Source organism: Ovis canadensis, chromosome 2 (genome assembly GCF_042477335.2).
Source record: "Ovis canadensis isolate MfBH-ARS-UI-01 breed Bighorn chromosome 2, ARS-UI_OviCan_v2, whole genome shotgun sequence".
NCBI classification, from domain to species: Eukaryota; Metazoa; Chordata; class Mammalia; order Artiodactyla; family Bovidae; genus Ovis; species Ovis canadensis.
Window position 1 is genome coordinate 167,486,491 of NC_091246.1, and position 27,916 is coordinate 167,514,406.

Below are 27,916 nucleotides of genomic sequence, written 5' to 3' on the forward strand. Positions count from 1 at the left end.
ACTTTGGGGGCAAATAAGTGGGGTAGGCTCGGCTATATCCCTCAGACGAGGCATGGGTGTGACTCCGAGGCTCTACCAGCTAACGATTTCTGTGATTTCCAGCAACAGGGAGGACAGGATGGAGGAGATATGGGACTGATGGTGCTGGTTCCCTGACCTCCGAGAATAGGTGCTCCGGCCTGCTGGGAACGGGACTTCTAAAACGACAAATATGTCTGGAAGGCTGTGGTCCAAGGCAATTTTTGCTGGCTATAAACGGGGTCTATGGAACCAAAGGGAACACACTGCTCTCCTGAAAATTGAAGGTGAATATGCTCGAGATGAAACCGAATTCTATTTAGGCAAGAGATGTGCTTATGTGTACAAAGCAAAGAACAACACAGTAACTCCTGGTGGAAAACCTAACAAAACCAGAGTAATCTGGGGAAAGATCACTCAAGCTCATGGAAACAGTGGCATGGTTCGTGCCAAATTCCGAAGCAACCTTCCTGCTAAGGCCATTGGACACAGAATTCGTGTGATGCTGTACCCTTCGAGAATTGATATACTAGACCAGTTAGACCTAATAGATATCTATAGGACATTTCACCCCAAAACAATGAATTTCACCTTTTTCTCAAGTGCTCATGGAACATTCTCCAGGATAGATCACATCCTGGGCCATAAATCTAAACTTGATAAATTCAAAAAAATTGAAATCATTCCAAGCATCTTTTCTGACCATAATGCATTAAGATTAGATCTCAATTACAGGAGAAAAACTATTAAAAATTCCAACATATGGAGGTTGAACAACACACTTCTGAATAACCAACAAATCACAGAAGAAATAAAAAAAGAAATCAAAATATGCATAGAAACTAATGAAAATGAAAACACAACAACCCAAAACCTGTGGGACACTATAAAAGCAGTGCTAAGAGGAAAGTTCATAGCAATACAGGCATACCTCAAGAAACAAGAAAAAAGTCGAATAAATAACCTAACTCTACACCTAAAGCAACTAGAAAAGGAAGAATTGGAGAACCCCAGAGTTAATAGAAGGAAAGAAATCTTAAAAATTAGGGCAGAAATCAATGCAAAAGAAACAAAAGAGACCATAGCAAAAATCAACAAAGCCAAAAGCTGGTTCTTTGAAAGGATAAATAAAATTGACACACCATTAGCCAGACTCATCAAGAAGCAAAGAGAGAAAAATCAAATCAATAAAATTAGAAATGAAAATGGAGAGATCACAACAGACAACACAGAAATACAAAGGATCATAAGAGACTACTATTAGCAGTTATATGCCAATAAAATGGACAACGTGGAAGAAATGGACAAATTCTTAGAAAAGTACAATTTTCCAAAACTGAACCAGGAAGAAATAGAAAATCTTAACAGACCCATCACAAGCACGGAAATTGAAACTGTAATCAGAAATCTTCTAGCAAACAAAAGCCCAGGTCCAGACGGCTTCACAGCTGAATTCTACCAAAAATTTTGAGAAGAGCTAACACCTATCCTCCTCAAACTCCTCCAGAAAATTGCAGAGGAAGGTAAACTTCCAAAATCATTCTATGAGGCCACCATCACCCTAATACCAAAACCTGACAAAGATACTACTAAAAAAGAAAACTACAGGCCAATATCACTGATGAACATAGATGCAAAAATCCTCAACAAAATTCTAGCAATCAGAATCCAACAACACATTAAAAAGATCATACACCATGACCAAGTGGGCTTTATCCCAGGGATGCAAGGATTCTTCAATATCTGCAAATCAATCAATGTAATTCACCACATTAACAAATTGAAAAATAAAAACCATATGATTATCTCAATAGATGCAGAGAAGGCCTTTGACAAAATTCAACACCCATTTATGATAAAAACTCTCCAGAAAGCAGGAATAGAAGGAACATACCTCAACATAATAAAAGCTATATATGACAGACCCACAGCAAACATTATCCTCAATGGTGAAAAATTGAAAGCATTTCCCCTAAAGTCAGGAACAAGACAAGGGTGCCCACTTTCACCACTACTATTCAACATAGTTTTGGAAGTTTTGGCCACAGAATCAGAGCAGAAAAAGAAATAAAAGGAATCCAAATTGGAAAAGAAGAAGTAAAACTCTCACTGTTTGCAGATGACATGATCCTCTACATAGAAAACCCTAAAGACTCCACCAGAAAATTACTAGAGCTAATCAATGAATATAGTAAAGTTGCAGGATATAAAATCAACACACAGAAATCCCTTGCATTCCTATACACTAATAATGAGAAAGTAGAAAAAGAAATTAAGGAAACAATTCCATTCACCATTGCAACGAAAAGAATAAAATACTTAGGAATATATCTACCTAAAGAAACTAAAGACCTATACATAGAAAACTATAAAACGCTGGTGAAAGAAATCAAAGAGGACACTAATAGATGGAGAAATATACCATGTTCATGGATCAGAAGAATCAATACAGTGAAAATGAGTATACTACCCAAAGCAATTTACAAATTCAATGCAATCCCTATCAAGCTACCAGCCATATTTTTCACAGAACTAGAACAAATAATTTCAAGATTTGTATGGAAATACAAAAAACCTAGAATAGCCAAAGCAATCTTGAGAAAGAAGAATGGAACTGGAGGAATCAACTTGCCTGACTTCAGGCTCTACTACAAAGCCACAGTCATCAAGACAGTATGGTACTGGCACAAAGACAGAAATATAGATCAATGGAACAAAATAGAAAGCCCAGAGATAAATCTGCATACATATGGGCACCTTATCTTTGACAAAGGAGGCAAGAATATATAATGGAGTAAAGACAATCTCTTTAACAAGTGGTGCTGGGAAAACTGGTCAACCACTTGTAAAAGAAGGAAACTAGATCACTTTCTAACACCATACACAAAAATAAACTCAAAATGGATTAAACATCTAAATGTAAGACCAGAAACTATAAAACTCCTAGAGGAGAATATAGGCAAAACACTCTCTGACATAAATCACAGCAGGATCCTCTATGATCCACCTCCCAGAATACTGGAAATAAAAGCAAAAATAAACAAATGGGATCTAATTAAAATTAAAAGCTTCTGCACAACAAAGGAAAATATAAGCAAAGTGAAAAGACAGCCTTCTGAATGGGAGAAAATAATAGCAAATGAAGCAACTGACAACAACTAATCTCAAAAATATACAAGCAACTTATGCAGCTCAATTCCAGAAAAATAAACGACCCAATCAAAAAATGGACCAAAGAACTAAATAGACATTTCTCCAAAGAAGACATACGGATGGCTAACAAACACATGAAAAGATGCTCAACATCACTCATTATTAGAGAAATGCAAATCAAAACCACAATGAGGTACCACTTCACACCAGTCAGAATAGCTGCGATCCAAAAATCTGCAAGCAATAAATGCTGGAGAGGGTGTGGAGAAAAGGGAACCCTCCTACATTGTTGGTGGGAATGCAAACTAGTACAGCCACTTTGGAGAACAGTGTGGAGATTCCTTAAAAAATTGCAAATAGAACTACCTTATGACCCAGGAATCCCACTGCTGGGCATACACACTGAGGAAACCAGAATTGAAAGAGACACGTGTACCCCAATGTTCATCACAGCACTGTTTATAATAGCCAGGACATGGAAACAGCCTAGATGTCCATCAGCAGATGAATGGATAAGAAAGCTGTGGTACATATACACAATGGAGTATTACTCAGCTGTTAAAAAGAATACATTTGAATCAGTTCTGATGAGATGGATGAAACTGGAGCTGATTATACAGAGTGAAGTAGGCCAGAAAGAAAAACACCAATACAGTATACTAACACATATATATGGAATTTAGAAAGATGGCAATGACAACCCTGATGCAAGAGAGCAAAAAAGACACAGATGTGTATAATGGACTTTTGGACTCAGAGGGAGAGGGAGAGGGTGGGATGATTTGGGAGAATGGCATTGTAACGTGTATACTATCATGTAAGAATCGAATTGCCAGTCTATGTCTGACGCAGGATACAGCATGCTTGGGGCTGGTGCACGGTGATGTTATGGGGAGGGAGGTGGGAGGGGGGTTCATGTTTGGGAACGTATGTACACCCGTGGTGGATTCATGTCAATGTATGGCAAAACCAATACAGTATTGTAAAGTAAAATAAAGTAAAAAAAAAAAACAAAAATGAATATATTTGTCCTCATTTGCATTCTTCTTAAACATTCACCATCTCTTCAAATAATTTATAATTACTTAAGTTCAGAAGTCTTATATTTTTCTTTATACTTTGTAGGGTTGACTGGTTATATAATAGATTGTATATAATATTAGCTAGTTCTGTTTTTTAAAGGTGGCAACTTAAATAACCTGTTTCATTAATGTAATTGTGGGATGTCTGGAAGAAGTTGTTTATTGAGTACTTTCTTAGATACGTTCTATTGATCAGCATACCTTGAGATCCAGACATTTCTAGTCTCCCATCTGCATCTTTTCCATGGCCATTCGTTACATGAAGGTGAAAGAGAGAGTATCACTAGATTACAGCAAATGTATCCCAGAACTGGAAAAATAGCCTACAATCCATGTTCAACTGTTTCTCTTTTACATTTAGATTAAACAGTTAATACCTCCTAGGTTGACAGCCTATAGGGGTAATATATGGAGTGACAAAGATCCCAGAAGATATGAACACCACGAAGGAAAAGAACAGACAGCTGTACACTTGAGATAAAGAAAAAGGCACATGTAATTTATCTCTAAGCAACTGAGGAGAAATAGACATGCGTCTCAAGGAACTGGGATTTAATAAGAGCTCAAACCAGGGACTTGAGTGAATGTATGAATGAATGAGCAAATGAATATACCACAGGGAACTGAGTACTAGACAGGCCAAAGGATGCTCACAGTCAGAAGGTGGGGACTCCTGGTATCCAGGTGAGAGGAAAGGCATATGATAAAGGTATCTGAGAGGAGAGGCATATGATAAAGGTATCAAGGAAGTAGGGAGGGTATATGGCAGAGAATAAAAAGTTTGAGTCTGTAGAAATAGAAAACAACAAAGAAAGTAAGAGTGATGGAGTCATGGGATGAATTTAATGAGGAAACGGCAGAGAAACAGCTGGTTTAATGTGCAGAGGGCACATGGCTCTATTAAAACTCACAAATTACATATCAGTAAAGGCATCTAAATCTGAAACCAACTCATGACTGATCTCTTTTTTTTTTGGTTTGTTTTTGAAGTGGGATTATAAAACTTTAGTCCTTGAACAATTGTATCTGTGTTTTGAATTTTTTCAATAAGAGAGAACTATGACCTCAAATAGGAAAAGGAGTATGTCAAGGCTGTATATTGTCACCCTGCTTATTTAACTTATATGCAGAGCACATCATGAGAAATGCTGGACTGGAAGAAACACAAGCTGGAATCAAGATTGCTGGGAGAAATATCAATAACCTCAGATATGAAGATGACACCACCCTTATGGCAAAAAGTGAAGAAGAACTAAATAACCTCTTGATGAAAGTGAAAGAGGAGAGTGAAAAAGTTGGCTTAAAGTTCAACATTCAGAAAACGAAGATCATGGCATCCAGTCCCATCACTTCATGGGAAATAGATGGGAAACAGTGGAAACAGTGTCAGACTTTATTTTGGGGGTCTCCAAAATCACTGCAGATGGTGACTCTAGCCATGAGATTAAAAGACGCTTACTCCTTGGAAGAAAAGTTATGACCAACCTAGATAGTATAATTCAAAAGCAGAGACATTACTTTGCCGACTAAGGTCCGTCTAGTCAAGGCTATGGTTTTTCCTGTGGTCATGTATGGATGTGAGAGTTGGGCTGTGATGAAGGCTGAGCACCGAAAATTGATGCTTTTGAACTGTGGTGTTGGAGAAGACTCTTGAGAGTCCCTTGGACTGCAAGGAGATCCAACCAGTCCATTCTGAAGGAGACCAACCCTGGGATTTCTTTGGAAGGAATGATGCTGAAGCTGAAACTCCAGTACTTTGGCCACCTCATGCGAAGAGTTGACTCATTGGAAAAGACTCTGATGCTGGGAGGGATTGGGGGCAGGAGGAGAAGGGGATGACCGAGGATGAGATGGCTGGATGGCATCAAAGACTCGATGGACGTGAATCTGAGTGAACTCCGGGAGTTGGTGATGGACAGGGAGGCCTGGCGTGCTGCAGTTCATGGGGTCGCAAAGATTCGGACATGACTGAGCGACTGAACTGAACTGAACTGAAATGCATTTAAGATAATGACCTGTTTCTTGAAGTATACCTGTATTGCTATGACTTTTCCCCTTAGCACTGCTTTTACAGTGTCCCACAGGTTTCGGGTTGTTGTGTTGTCATTTTCATTCATTTCAATGCATATTTTGATTTCTTTTTTGATTTCTTCTCTGATTTGTTAGTTATTCAGCAGCGTGTTGGTATACCTGTGGTGGATTCATGTTGATGTATGGCAAAACGAATACAATATTGTAAAGTAATTAGCCTTCAATTAAAATGAATGAATTTGTATATATATATAAAAGGTAATGACCTGGAATACTCAGTCCTAAAACCAAGGTTCATGCTCTACTAGGGTAACTAGAAATCACTGTTCTGGGTGACCATTGGAAGAAATTTTAAACAGATGGTTTCCGCCCATTCAGAAACTGTCTCTTCTCACTAGGCTCACCCCATGATAAACACACAGTTTTTACATTCAGTTCAGTTCAATTGCCAAGTACTGTCTGACTCTTTGTGACCCCATGGACTGCAGCACGCCTGGCTTCCCTGTTCATTACCAACTCCCAGAGTTTGCTCAAACTCGTGTCCATTGAATCAGTGATACCATCCAACCGTCTCATCCTCTGTCATCCCCTTCTCCTCCTGCCTTCAATCTTTCCCAGCATCAGGGTCTTTTTCAATGAGTCAGTTAGTTCCATCAGGTGGCCAAAGTATTGAAACTTCAGCTTCAGCATCAGTGCTTTCAATGGAATCAGTCCATTGTTCCATGTTCGGTTCTAACTGTTGCTTCTTGACTGGCATACAGATTTCTCAGAAGGCAGGTAAGGTGGTCTGGTATTCTGATCTCTTGAAGAATTCCCCACAGTTTGTTGTGATCCACACAGTCAAAGGCTTTGGTGTAGTCAATAAAGCAGAAGTAGATGTTTTTCTGGAACTCTCTTGCTTTTGCTAAGATCCAATGGATGTTGGCATGTTGATCTCTGGTTCTTCTGTCTTTTCTAAATCCAGCTTGAACATCTGGAAGTTCTTGGTTCACATACTGTTGAAGCCTCACTTAGAGAATTTTGAGCATTACTTTGCTAGTGTGTGAGAGGAATGCAATTGTGTGGTAGTTTGAACATTCTTTGGCATTGCCTTTCTTTGGGATTGGAATGAAAACTGACCTTTTCTAGTCCTGTGGCCACTGCTGAGTTTTCCAAATTTCCTGGCATATTGAGTTTTCGCATTAGCCTTTCAAAAATTGAGGTATCTATTAGTTTAAGGGAGATTTTCAGTCTATACCACTTAAAACTCAACAAGGAGCCAGCAGTCTAGATGTCAAAAATACCAAGGTAAATTTGTAAAAGATAATGAGGCATTTTGGTCTCTCTGGAACTGTTTACTTTTGATGAATAAGGTATTTGTCTTTTGATGGTGGGATTGGTGTTGCTGCTGGAATATGTTCCATTCAGTTTTATATCAGATTTGTTTTGGGAATAGGCAGAGCTTTATTGGGGGGAAATTAGCATATATTTCTCCCCAGTAGCTCAGGTAGTAAAGAATCTGCCTGCAATGCAGGAGACCTGTGTTTGATCCCAGGGTTGGTAAGATCCCCTGGAGAATGGAACAGTGATCCACTCCAGTATTTTTGTCTAGAGTGAGAATTCCTTGGGCAGAGGAACCTGGTGGGCTACAGTCCATGGGGTTGCAAAGAGTTGGACATAACTGAGTGAATAATACTTTCAGTTTTCACTTCAGCATATATGTCCCTTGAAGGCTCTGCTGAAGATGTGTTTCCTCTTCTAGCTTTAAAACAAACAAATCTTAGGCAGAGCTTAGGGAAAGGAGTACAGGGACACTTGTACTAAGCACTTTAGATGATGTCTTTACTCAAAAAAATTTTTGTAAGGCCTCCCCAGACAGCCATTTTGCTTTTGTGCATTTCTTTTCCATGGGGATGGTCTTGATCCCTGTCTCCTGTACAATGTCACGAACCTCATTCCATAGTTCATCAGGTACTCTATCTATCAGATCTAGGCCCTTAAATCTACTTCTCATTTCCACTGTATGATCATAAGGGATTTGATTTAGGTCATACCTGAATGGTCTAGCAGTTTTCCCTACTTTCTTCAATTTCAGTCTGAATTTGGTAATAAGAAGTTCATGATCTGAGCCACAGTCAGGTCCTGGTCTTGTTTTTGTGACAAGGAGATCCAACCAGTCCATTCTGAAGGAGATCAGCCCTGGGATTTCTTTGGAAGGAATGATGCTGAAGCTGAAACTCTAGTACTTTGACCACCTCATGCAAAGAGTTGACTCATTGGAAAAGACTCTGATGCTGGGAGGGATTGGGGGCAGGAGGAGAAGGGGACAACAGAGGATGAGATGGCTGGATGGCATCACTGACTCAATGGACGTGAGTCTGAGTGAACTCTGGGGGATGGTGATGGACAGGGAGGCCTGGTGTGCTGCGATTCATGGGGTCACAAAGAGTTGGACACAACTGAGCAACTGAACTGAACTGAACTTACTCAAAAAATACCTCTTAGGCTCCAGAATCCTATAATGAATGTCCTTAGTCAGTCTTTTGGGTTGACGCATTGAAACCTATGTTAAAATGCTTGTGTTACCTGAAAGGATGTATCAGTTAGGGTGCATTAGTCTGTAAGATGAATCAAAAAGCCCTCCAACCAAAGAATATCTATGGTATACAAGGATTTGGAATTCAGGTCACCTTTCTGGGTTATCAGTCTTGTGGTATTGGCTTTTTAATCTTGATAACAGTCATCTTATTGTTGCAAAATAGTAAGCGTGACTTCAAGCATTTAGTTCTCATACCGTGTCAAAGCCAAGAAACCAAACAGTGAGAGCCAAAGGAATTTCCTTTTAACAAAAGGGCCCTATCCCTCCTGGGGGTAAGATCAGTCACATACAAGGGAGTCTGGGAAGTTGAGCCTATAAAATAAGAAAATGATCTGATACAATTACAATTCATCTAACAAACAGGAAGAAGGGAGAAGGGCTGTTGGATAAATCTCCCCAGAGGGGTAATGTGTTATCCTCCTTTATTCATTGGCAGGATCTTTCTTGTTGATGGTGACGTTAGTCTAGAAAATGAACATAAGAGAAGTGAGAATGATGGAATGCTGCCAATGTCTCTGAGGGACCATGGGCCTCAGGATATGAGAATGAGGGAACCTATGGACAGGCAAGATAGGGAATGTGGAAAACAAGACTAGAGGTTGAATTCTAGAGACAGTAGAAACTAGAGTATTTTTTAGATCCCTTCTAGTTTTAACACTGTGGTTCAACAAAGTGGAGGGACATCAAATATTCTTATTCTACTTTCTCATTTTGCCAGTGCCTTGCTGTTGATATGAATTTGTAACTTATATAGTTATTTAGAAGTAATTATAGAGGGGCCTTTTAATTTCATGGCTACAGTCACCAGGTATGGTTTTTCCAGTAGTTATGTATGGATGTGAGAGTTGGACCATAGAGAAAGCTGAGCACCAAAAAATTGATGCTTTTGAACCACAGTGTTAGAGAAGATCCAACCAGTCCATCCAAAAGAAAATCAGTCCTGAATATTCATTGGAAGGACTGATGCTTAAGCTGAAACTCCAATACTTTGGCCACCTGATGGGAAGAACTGACTCCTAGGAAAATATCGTGATGCTGGGAAAGATTGAAGGTGGGAGAAGAGGGGATGACAGAGGATGAGATGGTTGGATGGCATCACCAACTCAATGGACATGAGTTTGAGTGAACTCTGGGGGTTGGTGATGGACAGGGAGGCCTGGCATGCTGCAGTCCATGGGGTCGCAAAGAGTTGTACACGACTGAGTGACTGAGCTGAACTGATAGAGAGGCCTGCTTCACAGCTTATTTTTGGACCCTGTTTTCAGGAGCTGGGAGAATATATTCTTAGAAGAGTGCATTCTGTGTATTTTATTTATGAATCTTAAGAGCCAAGAAAACTAGAAAGTATAGTTTCAGACTTTCTTTACTTAAAACATCCAGGGCTTCAAGTTTCATGTGGCTATGGACTCCGCATTCCAGCCAGATGTTGTGCTCTGAAGACCCTCCCTTGAGACAGGAAGATGATCTGACTTTAGGGTGCTCATCCTGTTTGACTAATTTCTGTTTAGGGCAACCAACTTATACAGAGAAGTGTATACCAAGGTTGGGTCATCTCACGTCTTTGTTTCTTTATCTGTCCAGTGGGAAATCTTGCTGTGATTACCTCAAGGGGTTACTGTGAGAAGAAAATGAGATAATGTATGAGACAGTTCCTTTGAATGGCTGTATGGATGGCCTAATGATCAGATTGCTGCTGATGATTCCGAGTGTCTGCAGAACTGTACAGTGATGGGTTTGAAGTACCACTGTCTATTAGTGTAACTTCAGTGTCAGCTCTATTTTGGTTCACTCTTAGCTCTCATTTTTTGTTTTCAATTTTATCTCCAATGCTTCCCCTCTGTTTTCAGGTGTTTTGGCCACTGGAAAAAGCTATGTGGACAAACTTACTTATTGCTAATTTTTTCCATAAGGACATTTAAATCTATTTATAGTAGCAATTTTGCATACAGTCATGGGAAGGAATCAGTGATACCGTCTAATGCAAAAGCATTGTGAGGAAGCTTAAATAATTGCAAAATAAAAGAAAACCATGATATTAACATGAAAGAGTTATATCCTAGGAATGAGTGAGGCAGGTCTGCAGATATTTAAATGCTCTCCTCAGGTGATTCATTGGAGCACTGAACACAGCACTAGCCCAGGAATCACCAGGTAGAGGAAGAGTGCTGGCTTCAGAAGTAATGTTCTGTTTGTGACTTAGCAAGTCACAGGGTCTCCATGAGCCTCAGCTTCCTCATATGAATGGTGAGGAAGAACAGAATGCGTTATAAACCAGATGATCTCTAAGACCTCGTTCTTCCAAACTAAAGATTCATAATCTCCCCACTGTCTTCATCTTTACAATTGTGACCCTAGTCTGAATCATTTGTGGAGCGTATCAAACTTTTAGGGGACTTAAAATCAACTGTTTAACCTCTTCTAGGAAAGATTCATAGTTATGGAGACTACAACAAAATCTGGGCCTTGATCCATAGACTTCTGATATTAAATTTATTGTACCTTCCATTGCACAAGACTTGGAACCTTTTTCAAAGGAAAGATTGCTGTAAACCTAATGCTTTTGTCTTATAGAACATATGTAAAGTCTAAAAATTGCCCTCTAACAAAGCTAGTAGAGAAATGGAAAGGAAGTCACCATATGTATAATGGTATGTGTGAATATGTGCATTGGAAAGGTCATTTGAAAGGGCATGCCAAATGTTCAATAATATGAGAAAAATAAAGCAAATTGCAGCACATCTCCTTAATATAATATTATGCAACTTTTAAAGATGATGTTTATAAAGTTTATTTAGCAAAATGGAAAATGCTTATTCTATAATATTAATTGAAAAAAATTACATGAAATTTTCTAAATATTTTAGTTACAGCGATGTTAAATTGCAGCGATGTTAAATACAGCTACAAGAAATATATCAACATTACAATGGTATGATGGGATTATGGATAATTTTTTCTTCATTTTTTCAGCATAGTTTTGTTATATTTATCATAAATGTGGTTTTTTTTTTGGAAATTTTTACAGATTTATTTTTTAAAAGGAAAGGCAGTACTAGTAAGCAGGTGGATATTTCAGTCAGGGTTCTAGCAGAAGACAGATGGCGTACTGAGGTTAGAAGGAAGTCTTAATGAAGGAACTGTATTCAGAGTTACATGAAAGTTAGTGATATGCCCTGGAGCTGGTGACATGGGGACCAAGAGTACCACAGACTAGAGTCTTCTGAAGGTGTTGCCATGAAAGAAGCTGTGATATTTAGTCGAAGAATGAAAGCAATATAGAGAGATGACATCACAGAGAGGAACTAAGGGAATGCCAACCTCTCTCTCTTTCCTTTCTCCAATATCCTGCCAGCGGTCCTCAATAGGCAAGCCCAACTAAATGCTGGAGGGCATGGGAAACCCTTGATGTCAACCATGCAGATCTCAAAGAGAGTTGCTTGGAGACTGTCCCAAGACAGGTAAATCCAGTGTAGCAGGACACAGAGGGCTGCCTCACTGGCTTTATTGTCACAGAGTTGACCTCAAAGCCTGGATCTTAACCTTGTTCTCCTAAAAGAGATGACCGTAAGGGTCTTCTGGCTCTTTGGACTGATAACCCATAGTCTGACCTATTTACAGACCATTTCTAGGACTTCTGATATATATTCTCAGGAATTGGACACACATGGTGTCATGGCTTGGTTTCTTTAGTAGGATGTGACGGTAATCAGATAGAAATAAAGATGTGAAGAAAGATCAGGACTGAAGAGTCACTGACATATTGAGAGATGACCGATGCTATGGAAGGGGTTGTGATAATTCAGATGGAGTAAAAATGAGCTAAGAACAGAGCAGATCCCTTTGGATTACCAACTTTTCAGGGACTAGTAGTGGAGAAAGATGACAACAAAAGACACTAAGCACCACTAAGAAGCATTAAAATAATAGTTAACATTGACCAAGTACTTATTCTGCACCTAGTCATTTATATGCATTATTTCATCAGATTATCACTGTATTCCTTGTATATTATGTGTCATCATTATTGCTGTTTTACAGATGTAGAAACTGAAACGAGATGACTCAGCTTGTGAAAGTCATACCAGCTAGTTGAGGGGCTGACTGAGGGTACGAATCTAGTTGGTCTAGATTCTAGAAACTATTTCAAAAAAAAAAACAACAAAAAACAAAAAACTGCTTCACAAGAAGCAAGAAAAGAAGCAGGGATGGCATATTGTAAGAATCCAAGGGAAAAAGAAGTTTTGGGGCAGGGGCAGGAGCATGTTAGATGTTAGATGGTCACCAGTTTTAAATATGTCAGAGGTTAGGTAGGATGATGGCTAAATGGAAGTCATCTTAATATGATAACCCCTCAATCTGTTTTTAAACAGTTAATGCACTATAACTAGGTCTAACACAGATATTTGGTATATTTGCTTTTTGTTTGTTTTTATCCTGAAATTAAAAGACACTTACTCCTTGGAAGGAAAGTTATGGCCAACCTAGATAGCATATTCAAAAGCAGAGACATTACTTTGCCGACTAAGGTCCGTCTAGTCAAGGCTATGGTTTTTCCTGTGGTCATATATGGATTTGAGAGTTGGACTGTGAAGAAGGCTGAGCACCGAAGAATTGATGCTTTTGAACTGTGGTGTTGGAGAAGACTCTTGAGAGTCCCTTGGACTGCAACGAGATCCAACCAGTCCATTCTTAAGGAGACCAACCCTGGGATTTCTTTGGAAGGAATGATGCTAAAGCTGAAGCTCCAGTACTTTGGCCACCTCATGCGAAGAGTTGACTCATTGGAAAAGACTCTGATGCTGGGAGGGATTGGGGGCAGGAAGAGAAGGGGACGACAGAGGATGAGATGGCTGGATGGCATCAAAGACTCGATGGACGTGAGTTTGAGTGAACTCCGGGAGTTGGTGACAGACAGGGAGGCCTGGCGTGCTGCGATTCATGGGGTTGCAAAGAGTCGGACACGACTGAGCAACTGAATTGAACTGAACTGAACTGATCCTGAGCCTAGAATTTAAGCTCCACAGATGCTGTATTAACATTTTATTATTTTTATTTTGAGTACAGTCTCAATTTTCTGTCATAAGCTTGTTTTTTTGTTCAGCTTCCTTTGGAGATTTTTGCCTTGAAAAGTTTGTCTCTGATAAAGCTTGATAAGTTAAATGTTGGCTTTGTGAATGTGTCTATTACTTAAGGTTATAGATATGATTTTGGTGTTTTTGAGGGAATGAGACCCAAGCTTCTGAGAATCATTCCATTCACATATGTAGACAGGAAACAGCATGTGTATTAACAAACGGGTTGGAATAGGAGTTATATCTCATAGTCTGAAACATTTGACTCGGGAGCCATCAGGCATTAAGCTGTTGCCACATTAGAGTGCAATAAAAAGGCAAATTTGGGAAATTCCTGAAAAGATGATTTCTCCTATGATCTGATGATGGTACAGTAAATTCTTAGTTTCAGAGTATAGATGCCATTTCAAGTTAAGTATATGCAATTTAAATTAAAGATGCTCAGATGTTAGCTGGCTGCCACAGCATATTGGCAACAGCATGTGTTTGAACTAGAGCAGATAATTCAAATGGCTCGTTATCCACTTACATTCTAATCATCTTTGAGGTGGCTTCTCTCTGGGCAGACTCAGCATGCTCTCAGGGGAGGTTTTATAGCTTCTGAATTTGTAGAAAGGGAAAAGGAGTTGTTCTGGCTGCTGTGACCCAGTCAGTCCCACCTAGTTTCTGGATTACTTCAGTTTTCCCTCTTTACTAAGAAAACCTAACTCTTCTTTGGGCTTTAACCCTCCTGTTAACATAAAGTGGCTCCTAAGCCTGTTTCAGGCTGGGCATTTCAATTGCTAGAGAGTGTGTGCGTGTGTGCGTGTGTGTGTGCTCAGCTGCTCAGTCATGTCCGACTCTTTCAGATCCTGTGGACTGTAGCCCACCAGACTCCTCTGTCCATGCGATTTCCCAGGCAAGATTATTGGAGAGGGCTGCCATTTCCTCCTCCAGTGGATCTTCCTGACCCGGGGATCAAACTTGTATCTCTTGTGTCTCCTGAATTAGCAGGCAGATTCTTTACTACTACACCACCTAGGAAGCCCCTTCAATTACTAGTGCTGCATAACAAATCACCCCAGAATTTAATGACCTAAGGATAGCAATCGGTTTATTATTATTTTTCGTGGTTCTGAGGGTTCACTGGGCTCAGGGAGCTGTTTCTCTCTTGGGTGTCTTCTGGATTGGAGTCGGATGGTGGCTGGAGCTGGAACCATCTCTAAGACTTCCTCATGCACATGTTTGGTGTTGATGCTGGCTGTCTGCTGGGACCTCATCTGGACTGTTGGCTGAAACACCTGTCCATGCTATCTCCATGTGACTCCTTGGCTCACAGCCTAGTTCCAAGTGTGAATGTCCCAGGGAGATCAGACAGAAGTTGTATGACCTTAACTGACCTAGCCTTGGAAGTCATATAGTAGTCTCATACCTGCCCAGATTAAAGGGGAGGGAACACGGGCTCGCCTTTTGATGAGGAGTGTCAGTGTCACACTGTAAGAAGAGCGTGTGGAACGAGAGATTGTGTTGTGCTATCTTGGGAAATACAATCTGCCTCACTGGGGACTTTTCTATAGACATATCCTTAGGCACATCTGTGAAGTTGCAAAGTCATTTTCCCATTTCCCATTTTAGATCCCTCTTTGCTTTCAAAAAGCTTTCCTTTCTTAACTTGCAGGTTCCCCTGAGGAGCCAGGATTCCATGTTGCCCTAAACTTACAGCTTGGTTCACCAAAGCTGCCCCATGATAAAACCTTCCTCTAGGCTTCCTCTCACCAAAACGTGCCTTTTCTTGACACTCAGGGCCCAGGTTCCTTCTCTGTTCCTTATGAATGGCTGGAATGTGGCTGTTATATAGGAATCTTCCTATATAACATGTGTGGCCTACTTTTATTAAAAGAAAAAGGAGATTCTTAGCTAACATGTCCCATTTTAGAGGTATTTTAGTAGTTTGTGCCCAAAGGAGCTATGAGAGATCATATTAGGTAGGCCAGCTAGCCTTTTATGGAAGAAGTTGGCCTGTGTGAGATGGTTACAGGAGCATCCTGGCCTGCATTTACAGTCCAACAAACTTACATTAGGATTCAGTTCTGTCCCAGACATTGTGCTGTTGGTGCTGAGAATACATATATAAATGAGATATGCATTCTGCCCCAATAGTGCTTAGCATGGACATCAGTGGTCAGAATCCTACAGTGATTATTACTTTGAGTTAAGCATTAATAGTGTGTGATTAAGTGAAAACCATTATCTTTAAGAGATAACATGCTATATTTTCTGTGATTATTATTAAAGACTTGCTTTTTGGGGGCTTATCACAAATGATTATTTTTAAAATAATTTTATTTTTTGTTTCTTCTTGGCTGTGCTAGGTCTTCATTGCTGCGCAGGCTTCTCTCTAGTTGCAGCAAGCAGGGGCTGCTCTCTAGTCACAGTGCACAAGCTTCTGATTGTGGTGGCTTCTCTTGTTGTGGAGCCTGGGCTCTAGGGGGTACAGACTTCAGTAGTTGTGGCACGTGGCCTCTGTAGTTGCAGCTCCCAGGCTCTGGAACATAGGCTCAATAGTTGTGGTGTAGTTGCTCCACAGCATTTGGAATCTTCCTGGATCAGCGATAGAACCTGTGTCTCCTGCATTGGCAGGCGGATATTTTACCACTAAGCTTGCAGCGAAGCCAGATAACATGCTATTTTTATTAGCTGACCCTTAGTATGGATTCTATGAAGCAATAAAAATCAAGATCCTGAGGAATTAAATGTCAGATGCATGAGCTTTGATAGGAGAAAGGGGAGGTATGAAAATGTCCTACCTTGGTGAAAGGAAGGAATGAAATGAGATATTGGGAGAAGTCATAGAAAAACTTTTTCTGCCATACAGCTTTTTGGTAACAGATGAGAGACTATAGATGGTGGGGGTTAACCTCATGAACCCTAGGGCCAGAGTGCTGCTTTGCATTCTTGCTTTCTTGCTTACTAATTATATGGTCTTTGGTATGTAACTTTTCTATGCCTCATTTTTATCACTTGCAAAGCAGGGATGGTGATGGTGGTGGTATTGTTTAGTCGCGAAGTTGTGTCTGACTCTTTTGTGACTGTAGCCCATCAGGCTTCTCTGTCTGTGGGATTTCCCAGGCAAGAATAGTGGAGTGGGTTGCCATTTCTTTCTCCAGGGGATCGTCCTGACTCACAGATCAAACCCAGGTTTCCTGCATTGGCAGGCAGGTTCTTTACCTCTGAGCCACCAGGGAAGCCCAAAGGTAGGGATACAATTAGCAAATCTACCATAGAGTTGCTATGAACATTAATTAAATGAACTAATACTGGCTATTTACTTTGCCCAAGGCCCAGTACATGGGAGAGACTCTTCTTAATTTGTTAAATAAGCAAGATTGTTTTGTCTCAAATATTTTGTACTCTTTTGTCAAATTCACTGAAGAATTGACTTATTCTCACATTGATGTTAGAGAGTGTAGAATCTCTTCCCTTTTCTTGTCTATTTACAACATAGCTCAGTATAACTCTTTATCACCCTGTGGACATATATTTGGGAAATTTGATTCTTTTATTTGAAGATTTTTCTTCTTCAAACTTTCTTTAATATGATTGGGAAATTGTGAGGGGTGCAGTAGGCTTTCTGTTCTGCGAACTCATCAATTTAATGTGATTCCATTTGACAGTTTTATATTCTTCTGTTCTTCTATTCTCTGCCAGTTAACCTATCTGCAAGGTGAAAATATTGAACAAATTGTCTACCCAAAGCACTGCTCTGTAAAATAGATGATGTGCCTGGAGTGGATGTATTCTATTGTCATTTGGATGGCCAAGGTTAGAGAGAACACTGGGAGTTCCTATTTAAAAGAATAATAAAATATAGGAAACTGGGGAAAATATTTAGATAATCTTTGTGGATATATCTCAAAATTATTTAGATCACCTGTGTAGTGCCTTCTTTTGGGGTGTAGATAATATTTTTGCCATGAAAACTTAACCTTGGCCTCATCTTTCTGTTTGAACCTTGGAAAAATGGAAAACCCATTTGCTTCTCATATTACAGAAGACTTACTTCCTGAAAGCCAGACTAGACATGATTCTAAGCCTTGTTTGGGCATCAGAATCACTTATGTGGCTTTAAAAATTTCCCAAGTACTCATGACATTCTGAAGTTCTGTTTTATTAGAACTTGAGTGAAACCAGAGCTCTTTTTATAAAATTTTTATTTTTAAAGTACCTCCCTAGATATTCAAAGAACAATTAATTATTTTTTTATTAATTGTAAAGAACAATTAATCCATATGACATCAACTTAATATCACATGAATACAATAATATAAATACAGGTATCTTTGGTCACATAATTATCATACTTTAGAATCTGCATGCTCTTTGAAAACCTGTCTATTAATTTGGATTTGTTGCCATTTTCTGACTGGAGTTGATGCATCTGGAGATCTTGGTCCACAGTAATGGAGGGTTATTTCTTTCATCTCTAAGTTATGACTTAGATTCAAAATGGTGAAAGTGCCTCTTCAGTATCATTACGACTTGCAAGTGGACCAAAGAAATTTAGGGTTCACAGGAAGACATCTTTACTCCTTAATTAAAAAGAAGCCCTTTGGGATCCAAGGAAATAAGAAAACAAAACTCACATCCTGGAAAGTATAATGTGAGAATGTTAAATGATATCTGCCAAAACCTCTTCTTGCATTATTCCAGTTGTGGTGCCAAAGGCCAATTGCAACTTGTTTTGTGGTAGGAGATGTGTCTGATTTAGACAATAGCAAGATTATAGTTGAATACTGAGAATTTTCGCAGTCAAGAAAAACAGATCAATCTTTCAAGATATTTGTAATGCAACAGAATCTTTCTTCCAAAGGTTTAAACTTGCACACTTGTACAGTGTTGCCATTGTTTCATTCCTTCCACTTTCTCTCTCTCTCTCCTCTTAATTCCCTTGCTTGGCTATTCTTTATCATTGATGACTGATAGGGAAATAGAACATAGAAAAAGTTTTCAATTCTGGTTAGAAAAAATGTTGCTGGAGTAGTTGTTTTACCAAACAATACTGTCATATTGCAAAAGATTCACTTTGGTCTTTCGTCTACTTGTGGGCCCTTCCCAGTACAAATGAAAATAAACACACTCTTCTTAAATGTTAATCCTTTCATTGAAAATATGTCTGAATAAAAGAGAGGATTGTGATTAATTTATAGTCTTTCTCAGCATCATTTTGTGAGATGAAAATGTTCCCTCTCACAAGAAGATGCAAAGAGCGTAACAAGCCATTTGGCTCCAGATCAGGCCAGCCAAGTTCTTGGTTCCAGGATAAGTTACTAACTTATAAGTTACTAGCTGTCTCTGTGGCATACATGGTCTTCCTCCATGCCTCTGGTCTTGTAATAACTTCTCTCTTAGCATTCTACCCCAATCTCTATTATCTACTGAAAGAGAGAGAATATACCAAGTTGCCAAATTTCGCCCATTTTCTGACTACTTCCTCTTCTTTCAAGCTCATTTCCAGGATTGAAGTTGGAAAAGGACTAGGAGTTGATTTTATGTCTCTAATCCATATTTAAATGGCTCTTGAGTGATGGTCTGATTTTCCTTCTCAACCATAAAATGAGATTACCCCTTAGCTCCTTTCTCTTTGTCTGCTGGATACAGTTCTAATGAAGTTCTCCAATAAACAGTCAACAAATTTATATTAAATTACCTGTATATAGTGACCTCCTTCAAATGAATTACCTTCATTCTTCTTGATTTCTGTATTTCTCCAACATTCTTGTCTCCTTGAGGATCAGGAATACGTCTTATCCATATCTGTATAATGTTTTACACAATAATGTTCAAGAAATATTTATTATAATAAGAACTTCATAAGGTCCCACAAGGTCAGTTGCTTTTCAGAGTCCTGATAATTCTACACTTGCTTCTTGATTTTTTTTTTCCTTTTTTTTCCCCCAGCGGGCCTGTGGGGAGGGGTGGTGGTTGTATCATGAAAGAAGTGGGAGGGGTGTTGCCAGGAGATTTCACCCAAAAGTTCATTGACAGTGTACCTGGAGCAGCCTATTTAAAATTCACCTTGAGAGCAAATGGTAATTCTGTGCCCCCTGGGCAAATATTAGACCCAGATGAGGAAAGGATGGTTAAAGTTGTTGCTGGACAGGTAAAACTTGAAGTCATTTGCAAAACAATTTTTTCTTTTCAGCCTACAGCCTGATACAGAAGCCCACTTAAAGTCATTAGTGTATTATAGACATGCTTTTTCTCAAGCACTTTAAACTGTAATAACGTTCCAGTGGAAAAAGTGGGAATTTGACTCATGGCTCATCAGTTGTCTCATTACAACATGCACATTGCCATAATCTGCTTTTGCCAAGTGTGTTGTTTGATTTTTTTGTCCCGAATTTCTCTCTTGTCCTGCTGTGTCACTGGTGGGATATAACTACTGTTTGCTGGGTTTTGCTAAGAGGGTAAACAAACCTGCGCTACCATACAGATGGGTTGGTAAATAGGGCATGTGAAGCTGTCTAGGGTTGTTGAAGGATTTAAAAGAGGTTTGGAAGACCTGGCTTTTAGTATTGTCACTGCTACTTTACTGATGACTTAATGAGTTCAGTGTTGTAACTCCTCTGTGATTTTTATTTTTTTTCTCTAATCTTTACTTCTTAAAGGAAAAATAAGTAGGAAACTTCTTTTTTTCTAAAGATGGGCTGTGTTGCATGCACTAGAATCATGCAAGTGGATAGAATTTCTGCCTAGATTTCTTGAATGTAAGCTTCTTTTCCTACTGATGCAAAAACTGTTGGCCTTTTCTGCTGTGGGCTGTAAGTGAGGAGTGCTTTTTCACTGAAGGAAGAATAATGCCTTGAGCTCCCTTGTTTTGCAGAATTCCAGAGGCTACATCATCATAACACATTCTAAAGTTTTCTGACCATCTTCTTCAGGGAGAAAGGCTGAGAGAGAGCTGACTCTAGCCTAGGATGTAGATTGAGTTCCTGAGATTTATAATAATCAAAATATTAATGAAGGAGTCGATACAAATGCTGTTTGTGTAGAATGCCTAAGTAACCGGTTGTGTAATATATCAGGAAGAGATCCAGAGATGAGCAGAGGCAGAGCATAATAAATCAGGTCATTTGTTTTGCAATAATGGAATGATAATTGTGATAATTTCAGAAGTCACTATCATCCTGCAGCGTGAAAGAATCTTTTTGCTGGCTTCCCATTGTTTAAATATTCATGTGATGTCTATGAGTGACTTCCTGCTGAGAAAATCTTTGCATACCTCCGGCTGGCACAAGAACTAGAAATTATACTTTTCTTTAAGCCTGGCAGGTTTTGCAGGAGGCTGGGTGCTCTCTTGGTTTAGAGGGGAGACTGTTCCTCAAAGAACAGTTCTTTCAGGGAAATAAAGGTCCATGTTGTTGAGTTACTTTCCAAATGCTTTCTCCCAGGCAGCAGCTGTGTGAATTTATAGGCACTCACCTCTGCCCTTTTGCACTGAGTGATGAGGCAGAGGCAAAAATAACCATGCTAGTTTATCACACAGTTATACTATAGAAATATAAACATAGCTAATGACCCCAGAGAAGAAAATCTGCAGTTGTCACCCATGTGTGCCCTCCTCTGCCCCAGCTCCCAACATTTTTTCTTGGTGTGGGTGAATGGGGCTGTTTTAATTGAGTTATCTAAATCTGGCAGGCCATACAACCCATTGTCTCATATCCTAGGACTTAGGTCCACCTGTTGTCATACCCCTCAACCAGTGCAGTAGGAGATAGACAACACATGCTTTCAAATTCCTTTTCTCTACAAACCCCTAAAAGAATTGCAGCAACCGTTTTGGAATTATTTGGGTGCTGCAGTGAATGGGGATGTGGGTTCTGGCAACAGGGGTTATTTTGGAATGAGCAATATTGTGTTACTGCTAATATTGTGTTACTCCTTCGAGCAAATTGTATTTTTAGTATGTATATTAAATTATACATTAGATACTGTGTATTACAGTGTACTAGAGTTTGGTATTCTGTTGGTATTTAAACTTTTGGCTTTAGAAGTGATTTCTAAATGACTGGCTGAGGGGAAAATAGAAACAGTAAAGAAGTAATGGCCCTTTTCTAAGAACTCAGGTACTATATGTTGACTGTTTTGTTAAGCTTGTGAATTCTTATCCAGCTTTAAGAAAGAATCAGAGTTCTCTTTTTAAGGTGAAAAAACAAACAAAAGAAACAGAAAGAAGCAACTCTTTTGCATAAAGAACAAAAGAGCATAAACCCAGAGTGCTACAGAAATTAAAGGTAGATCTGGGATCTCTTCATCTCTGTGATAGAATTCTGACTGCCAACTGAGTTTCCTTCCTTCAAGAGTTAATGGCCTCTAATGATGGTTTGATTTGGAGGTGATTATGCATCTAAACTACCTGATTAAGAAATACATTTCCAAATGTGGCTGATTACCTATTTACATATTGCTAGGGTTTAGGTGAAATCGTGAAGTTTACTTGGGTGGTGATTTTCTGAGAAACCATGGAATGTACAGAAGCAAATGCTGTTTTTAGCCTCATGATTAGATTGGACACCAGTTAACGTTTAAATTGATAGTCATTTTTCCACCGAGTTAAAAAGAACCAGTCCTGCATATATATTTTCAATCAGGATGAAAGCAATGACAGTAATTTGTGAATGAGGTGGAGGCTGGTTGGCTGAGGCTGCAGGAGAGGAGGGTTCTGGTAAAAATCACTGAGACCAAGGCGAAATCTACAGCATTTGTTTAGCACAGATTGGGGGATGGCAGTGGGCCCTGCAGTGAGGTTTATATCCACTTAATTGACTGCCCTCTGGTATTTTGGAACCTAAAGCAAATCACTCTAGGGTGGGATAATCTTAAAGACGATAAGGACACTTAAAATGGCAAATAAATTGAATAACAATGCAGGAATAGAGTAACCTTACATATACAAAGAAGTGTTGCTAGGCAACAAGTGAGGGGGTGTCAGGGTTTCAGATCAAAGAGGGCTGGTTAGAAAATAAAATGACATCCTCTCTTCTAATTAGTCCTTCCCAATCACATGCATCGTGATAATTTTGTGGTTTGGGGCTGTAGCCTAGTTTACAAAGCATGATGCTTTAATCTCTTTCTTAATAGAGCCATTTCACTTTCTGTGTTTTAGACTTGGCCCATCGGCTGCTGTTTCATCCTGGCAGGCTACAGCAAAGCCAGTTAACTACAAGACAGAAGTGTTTGGTAGTGATAGTCAACTCTCCAGATTCATTCTCTAAGCAAATGTTTCCAATTTGTTGAAAGACAAAGATGATGTATTTGCCTATATAGATAGACAGAAAAACAGAGTTAGCCGTGCAGTTAAAACATTAATTAAGAAGAATTCAGTGGATCAATTCTGTAAATTAATTGGGTTTTCCCCTGCACATAATTTTTAGAGGAAAACATATTTTAATATGGAAATTTAGTAAAAAAACAAACATGTAATACTTTGTTATATTCAAAGAGTTACCCAATTTTCTAATGCAGTGAACCTAAGGATCACCAGAAGAATTTTCCTAGACCACACACATTCCTGAATCTTAAATGGGGATAGACATATGTAATTAAAAACAAAAAAATCTTCATCGTGATTTTTACATCTTTACCCCTAATCCTATTGAGAGCAGCTGTCCTATATCTTTGCTATATCTCTATCACCTATATTGATATGAAATGTTCTGTCTTGAAGCCCCGAAAGACCATACATTTTTAAAGAAAGGATCGATTCTCTTTAATAATATGTATTTACTACAATAGGAAAATATTAATTCACCTTATAAAATTGTAAAAAAAATTTAAAGACAAAATATGGACAAATTGTTTTGTAATAAATCTTAAGATAATAAGGAACACTGATTCTTTTTAAATTGACCAGAGTAAGTTAAATAGCTTCCCTGGTGGTTCAGACGGTAAAGAATCTGCCTGCAATGCCAGAGACCTGTGTTCGATTCCTGGGTTGGGAAGATCCCCTGGAGTAAACGAATGGCAACCCACTCCAGTATTCTTGCCTGGAGAATTCCATGGACAGAGGAGCCTGGCAGGTCCATGGGGTCGCAAAGAATCGAACCCCATGGGAGGAGGTGTTCTTCCCATCAGAGGACAATCCTTCCTCATTTGGGGGACTTCCCAGATGGTGCTAATGGTGAAGAACCTGCCTGCCAATGCAGGAGATGCAAGTTCAGTCTGTGGGTCTGGAAGATCCCCTGGAGGAGGCCATGGCAACCTACTTCAGTATTCTTGCCTGGAGAATCCCATGGATAGAAGAACCTGACAGGCTACAGTTCATAGGGTCGCATAGATTCAGACACAGCTGAAGCGACTTAGCACACTTCTTTTTTAAATTGACAAGAAAAGTGAGTTAGTAAGCTTTAAATAGACTACATTTTTGTCTTCTGATGAATTGAGAGTTTATTATTTGGGGTTGAAAAGAAGCAAAAATAAATATACCAATTTCCAACCATCTTGTTAACTCATGAGCATGCATGTTCATTGTATTTGTCTTAGAATTTTACAACCAGAAAGATTATGATGAAAGTACTGTGTTTTTCAGTGCATATTTTGATAATTTAAAAAATTGCAATACAGTAAATGAGAATCAGAAACATTTGAAAAATTATTTCTCAATAGGAAAAGACTGAAAAATAATAGGCAATGTTTGCATAGCTGAAAGCCAAGCTCTTTCTTTTCTTTGGTTTATGGGCCTATGCTTATTTTTGATTATTGAAGGTAAATAAAATCATTTTATGTTGATATTGTGTTTATTCCTTATAACTTCCATTAGTGCATATGCCTACAGTGGAGATGAATTTTGTGGAGATAGCTGTCCTTTACGACAAATCATTTATAAACATTTCAACAAAAGTAAAAAAAATAAGAAATCATGAAAAAGGGAGTCTTTTGATTCTTTATTGTAAAGGAAAAATAATTTGTTAAGAAATAATTGATGTGAAGTTTATTTTCTACTAGAATTGATTTGACACCAGCCTGTCTTAACCTGTAAGTCTGTTCAGTGTAGGGACTTACTGATACGGTTTGATGTAGGTCTGGGAAACTTCCTTTAAAGTGAGGTCTTATTCAGTTCCTAGAGGAAATCAGTTCTGAATATTCATTGGAAGGACTGGTGCTGAAGCTGAAACTCCAATACTTTGGCTACCTGATGCGAAGAATGGACTCATCTGAAAAGACTCTGATGCTGGGAAAGATTGAAGGCAGGAGGAGAAGGGGATGACAGAGGATGAGATGGTTAGATGGCATCACTGACTTGATGGACATGAGTTTGAATAAGCTCCGGGAGTTGGTGATGAACAGGGAGGCCTGGCATGCTGCAGTCCATTGGGTTGCAAAGAATTGGACACGATTGAATGACTGAACTGAACTGAATTGATTCAGTTCAGCACCAGCAATCCTTCTGGACATGGAAAGAAATGAACATAATGTTCCGTTCTCTGCTCAGATCTATCTTTGTCATGTTCCTTTGACTTTTACAGGCTGTTTCTAATCCAGGTTCTCTGCTGTCCATCCACCTGCGTTGAAGAATGGTGGCGTTTCTGTTCTTGGGCTTTCCTCTCGTATCTGGCAGCACTTTAAGTTTAGGAGAAGTTTTTTTGCTAGATTAAGGACCTACAATTATATTTCTTCCAAGATGTTTCCAAAACATGGGAAATGACATGGAGTTTGAAATGGCTAATCTATTCCCTACTTTGTGAAGATACTTCCCTCATATTTAGTTGTTACTGGCTTAGAGTGCAGAGAAAGGCCATAATTTCCAGACTATGCAAGCCACCACCATAAGTTAGTGACTTTATATGAATAGATTATATTTTTGCATTAAGATGCCAATAGCTGGATATGGTTTTGTTCAGGAAAGGTGAGGCAATGTTTGCATATGTGTACATTCTTCAATATTTAATTCCTTTAGCTAAAAGTGCGTATCTTAAAAATGCTTTTAGATCAATCTAGTTATTTCTACAGCTTCCACTTCACAGGATTATTAGGTTTATAAACCTGCTTTGAATTGGCTGGGTTTTATTTGGTGTTAAAAATCACTGAGAGCTTAGCTGCAGGGTATTGGAGATGATAAAAAATCATGACAATAATTTTATTTTTTTCATGTCTATCTCTGACAAGTTTACAGCTGTTATATACTCATAAACATTATTCACTAATAGTAATTTCTGAAAAATATCTATGATGAAGGCAAAAGTATTTTTTCCAAGATTTCCTTTTAGACCCAATGTCCTATAAATATATAGAACGTTCTGTTTAGATGAAACTGCAACTGGTTAACTCCACGCCCAGCAGAAGAGCATAAGAACTCTTTGTGAACAGAAACTACTCTTTGAAAAATCTAATTATTTATTTAAGCATTAGGAATGTTTGCAAAATTGTACTATAACCAACAGTATCTGATAGCCTTAAACTAATTATAATCAGTAATAACAACAATGTATCAGTCAAGTTAGGCTAAGTTGTGCTGCAATAAGAAGAACCCCTTCTGCCTTAATGTCTTAAAACAACAAAGTTATCTCTTGCTTAAAACACATGTTCACTATGGGCAGTTGGGGCCTCTGATCCAGGTTTCCTCAATCCAGACCCAGGCTGATGAAGCCTCCGAAGTTCAGAGATTTGTTGGTCACGTTGATGGGAGGATGCTGCTGCTACGGCTTAGTCGCTTCAGTCTGTCTGCCTCTATGCGACCCTATGGACTGAAGCCTGCCAGGCTCTTCTGTCCATGAGATTCTCTAGACAAGAGAACTGGAGTGGGTTGCCATGCCCTCCTCCGGGGGATCTTCCTGACCCAGGGATCGAACCGTGTGCCACTGTGGAAGCCCTGGGAAGATGGAAATCTGTTTTAAAAAAAAAAAAAAAAGCCTCTCAGTCAGTGGTTTCACCGCAAAGAAATACACATTATTTTTATTCACATTCCATTAACAAAACATCACCATCTCTGCTCCATTTCAAGGGAACAAGGAAGTGCAGTCTCACCCTGGGTCTCACAGGAGATCTGGAATATTGGTGAACAGCCTTAGTATCTATCAGACAAAACAGTGAAAAAGTCAATACACTGTTTACTATTGCCTCACTGAAGGAACAAGATAGGATACAGAACAGAGGATTATAGTGGATAGAAAAATGAAAACAGAAAGTCTAAAAGTAAAAATAGACTTAATACCAAACAAACACTTTCTCAATCTTTCTTCTTTAAGCAGCAAAATGGCCTAATCCCTTTTCCCCAGGTTCCTCTTATTTTTCCCTCTTTCTTTCTCTATCTTTCCTATTTCTCTCTTTTCTATTTCCTATCTCCCCATGCCATATCTTCCCTCCCCCCTCTTTTTCTCCCTCCCTTCCTCTTTCTCTGCCTCACTTTGTCTTATGAATTTGCCTGATCCTCTGCCTCGGGATGGTTCCCTGCTAATGGGCCTCAGCTGAAGATGTAGCTTCAGGAATTTATTCTTGTCCAGGCGTTAGCAGTCTGCCTCTGTCCTGGACAGTTATTTCTCAGATACACATCACTGGTCATGGCATGAGAAGACTATATCACAAAGTGTGCATTTTAGTGGTATTTGTGAGTAATTCCATCCTTTCACGGAAAGGAGAGCTAGTTCCATTATGACTCAGGGCCTCTTGAAAACACAATTGGGCTCCTCAGTTCAAGTAACTAAGCTCCTACTATATATTAAAGCGCATAGAATCCTATTTCATTGTGAACCATTCTACCCCCCTGGTGAAAATCAGATAAAAGATTAATGAAGGGAAAAATGACCTCCCAGAGGTGCTCAGTAGCTAGGGCACCTGCATGCACTCACCTCCCTTTTGTTTCCTCTTTCCCTCCCTAGCCACACCATCTGTGGTGCCTTAGTGAGGAATCATGGAAAAGGGCTGAAGGGGAGGTGAGAGATGTTAGTCTGGTTCTTAACTGTACAGATGAGGACCCTGAGTCTCAGGAAGATTTGGATCTTGCATAG

The 27,916-nt window shown here is 39.2% G+C and overlaps 1 protein-coding gene across 1 annotated transcript; it reads left to right on the forward strand.

Annotated features, from left to right (window-relative positions):
- Positions 1-27,916, forward strand: LOC138433137 (uncharacterized). The gene is made up of 3 exons (XM_069575183.1): positions 1-555; positions 19,872-20,073; positions 27,788-27,916. Exons 1-3 carry the CDS (start codon positions 212-214, stop codon positions 27,914-27,916), a joined length of 675 nt encoding a protein of 224 aa, XP_069431284.1. The 5' UTR covers positions 1-211.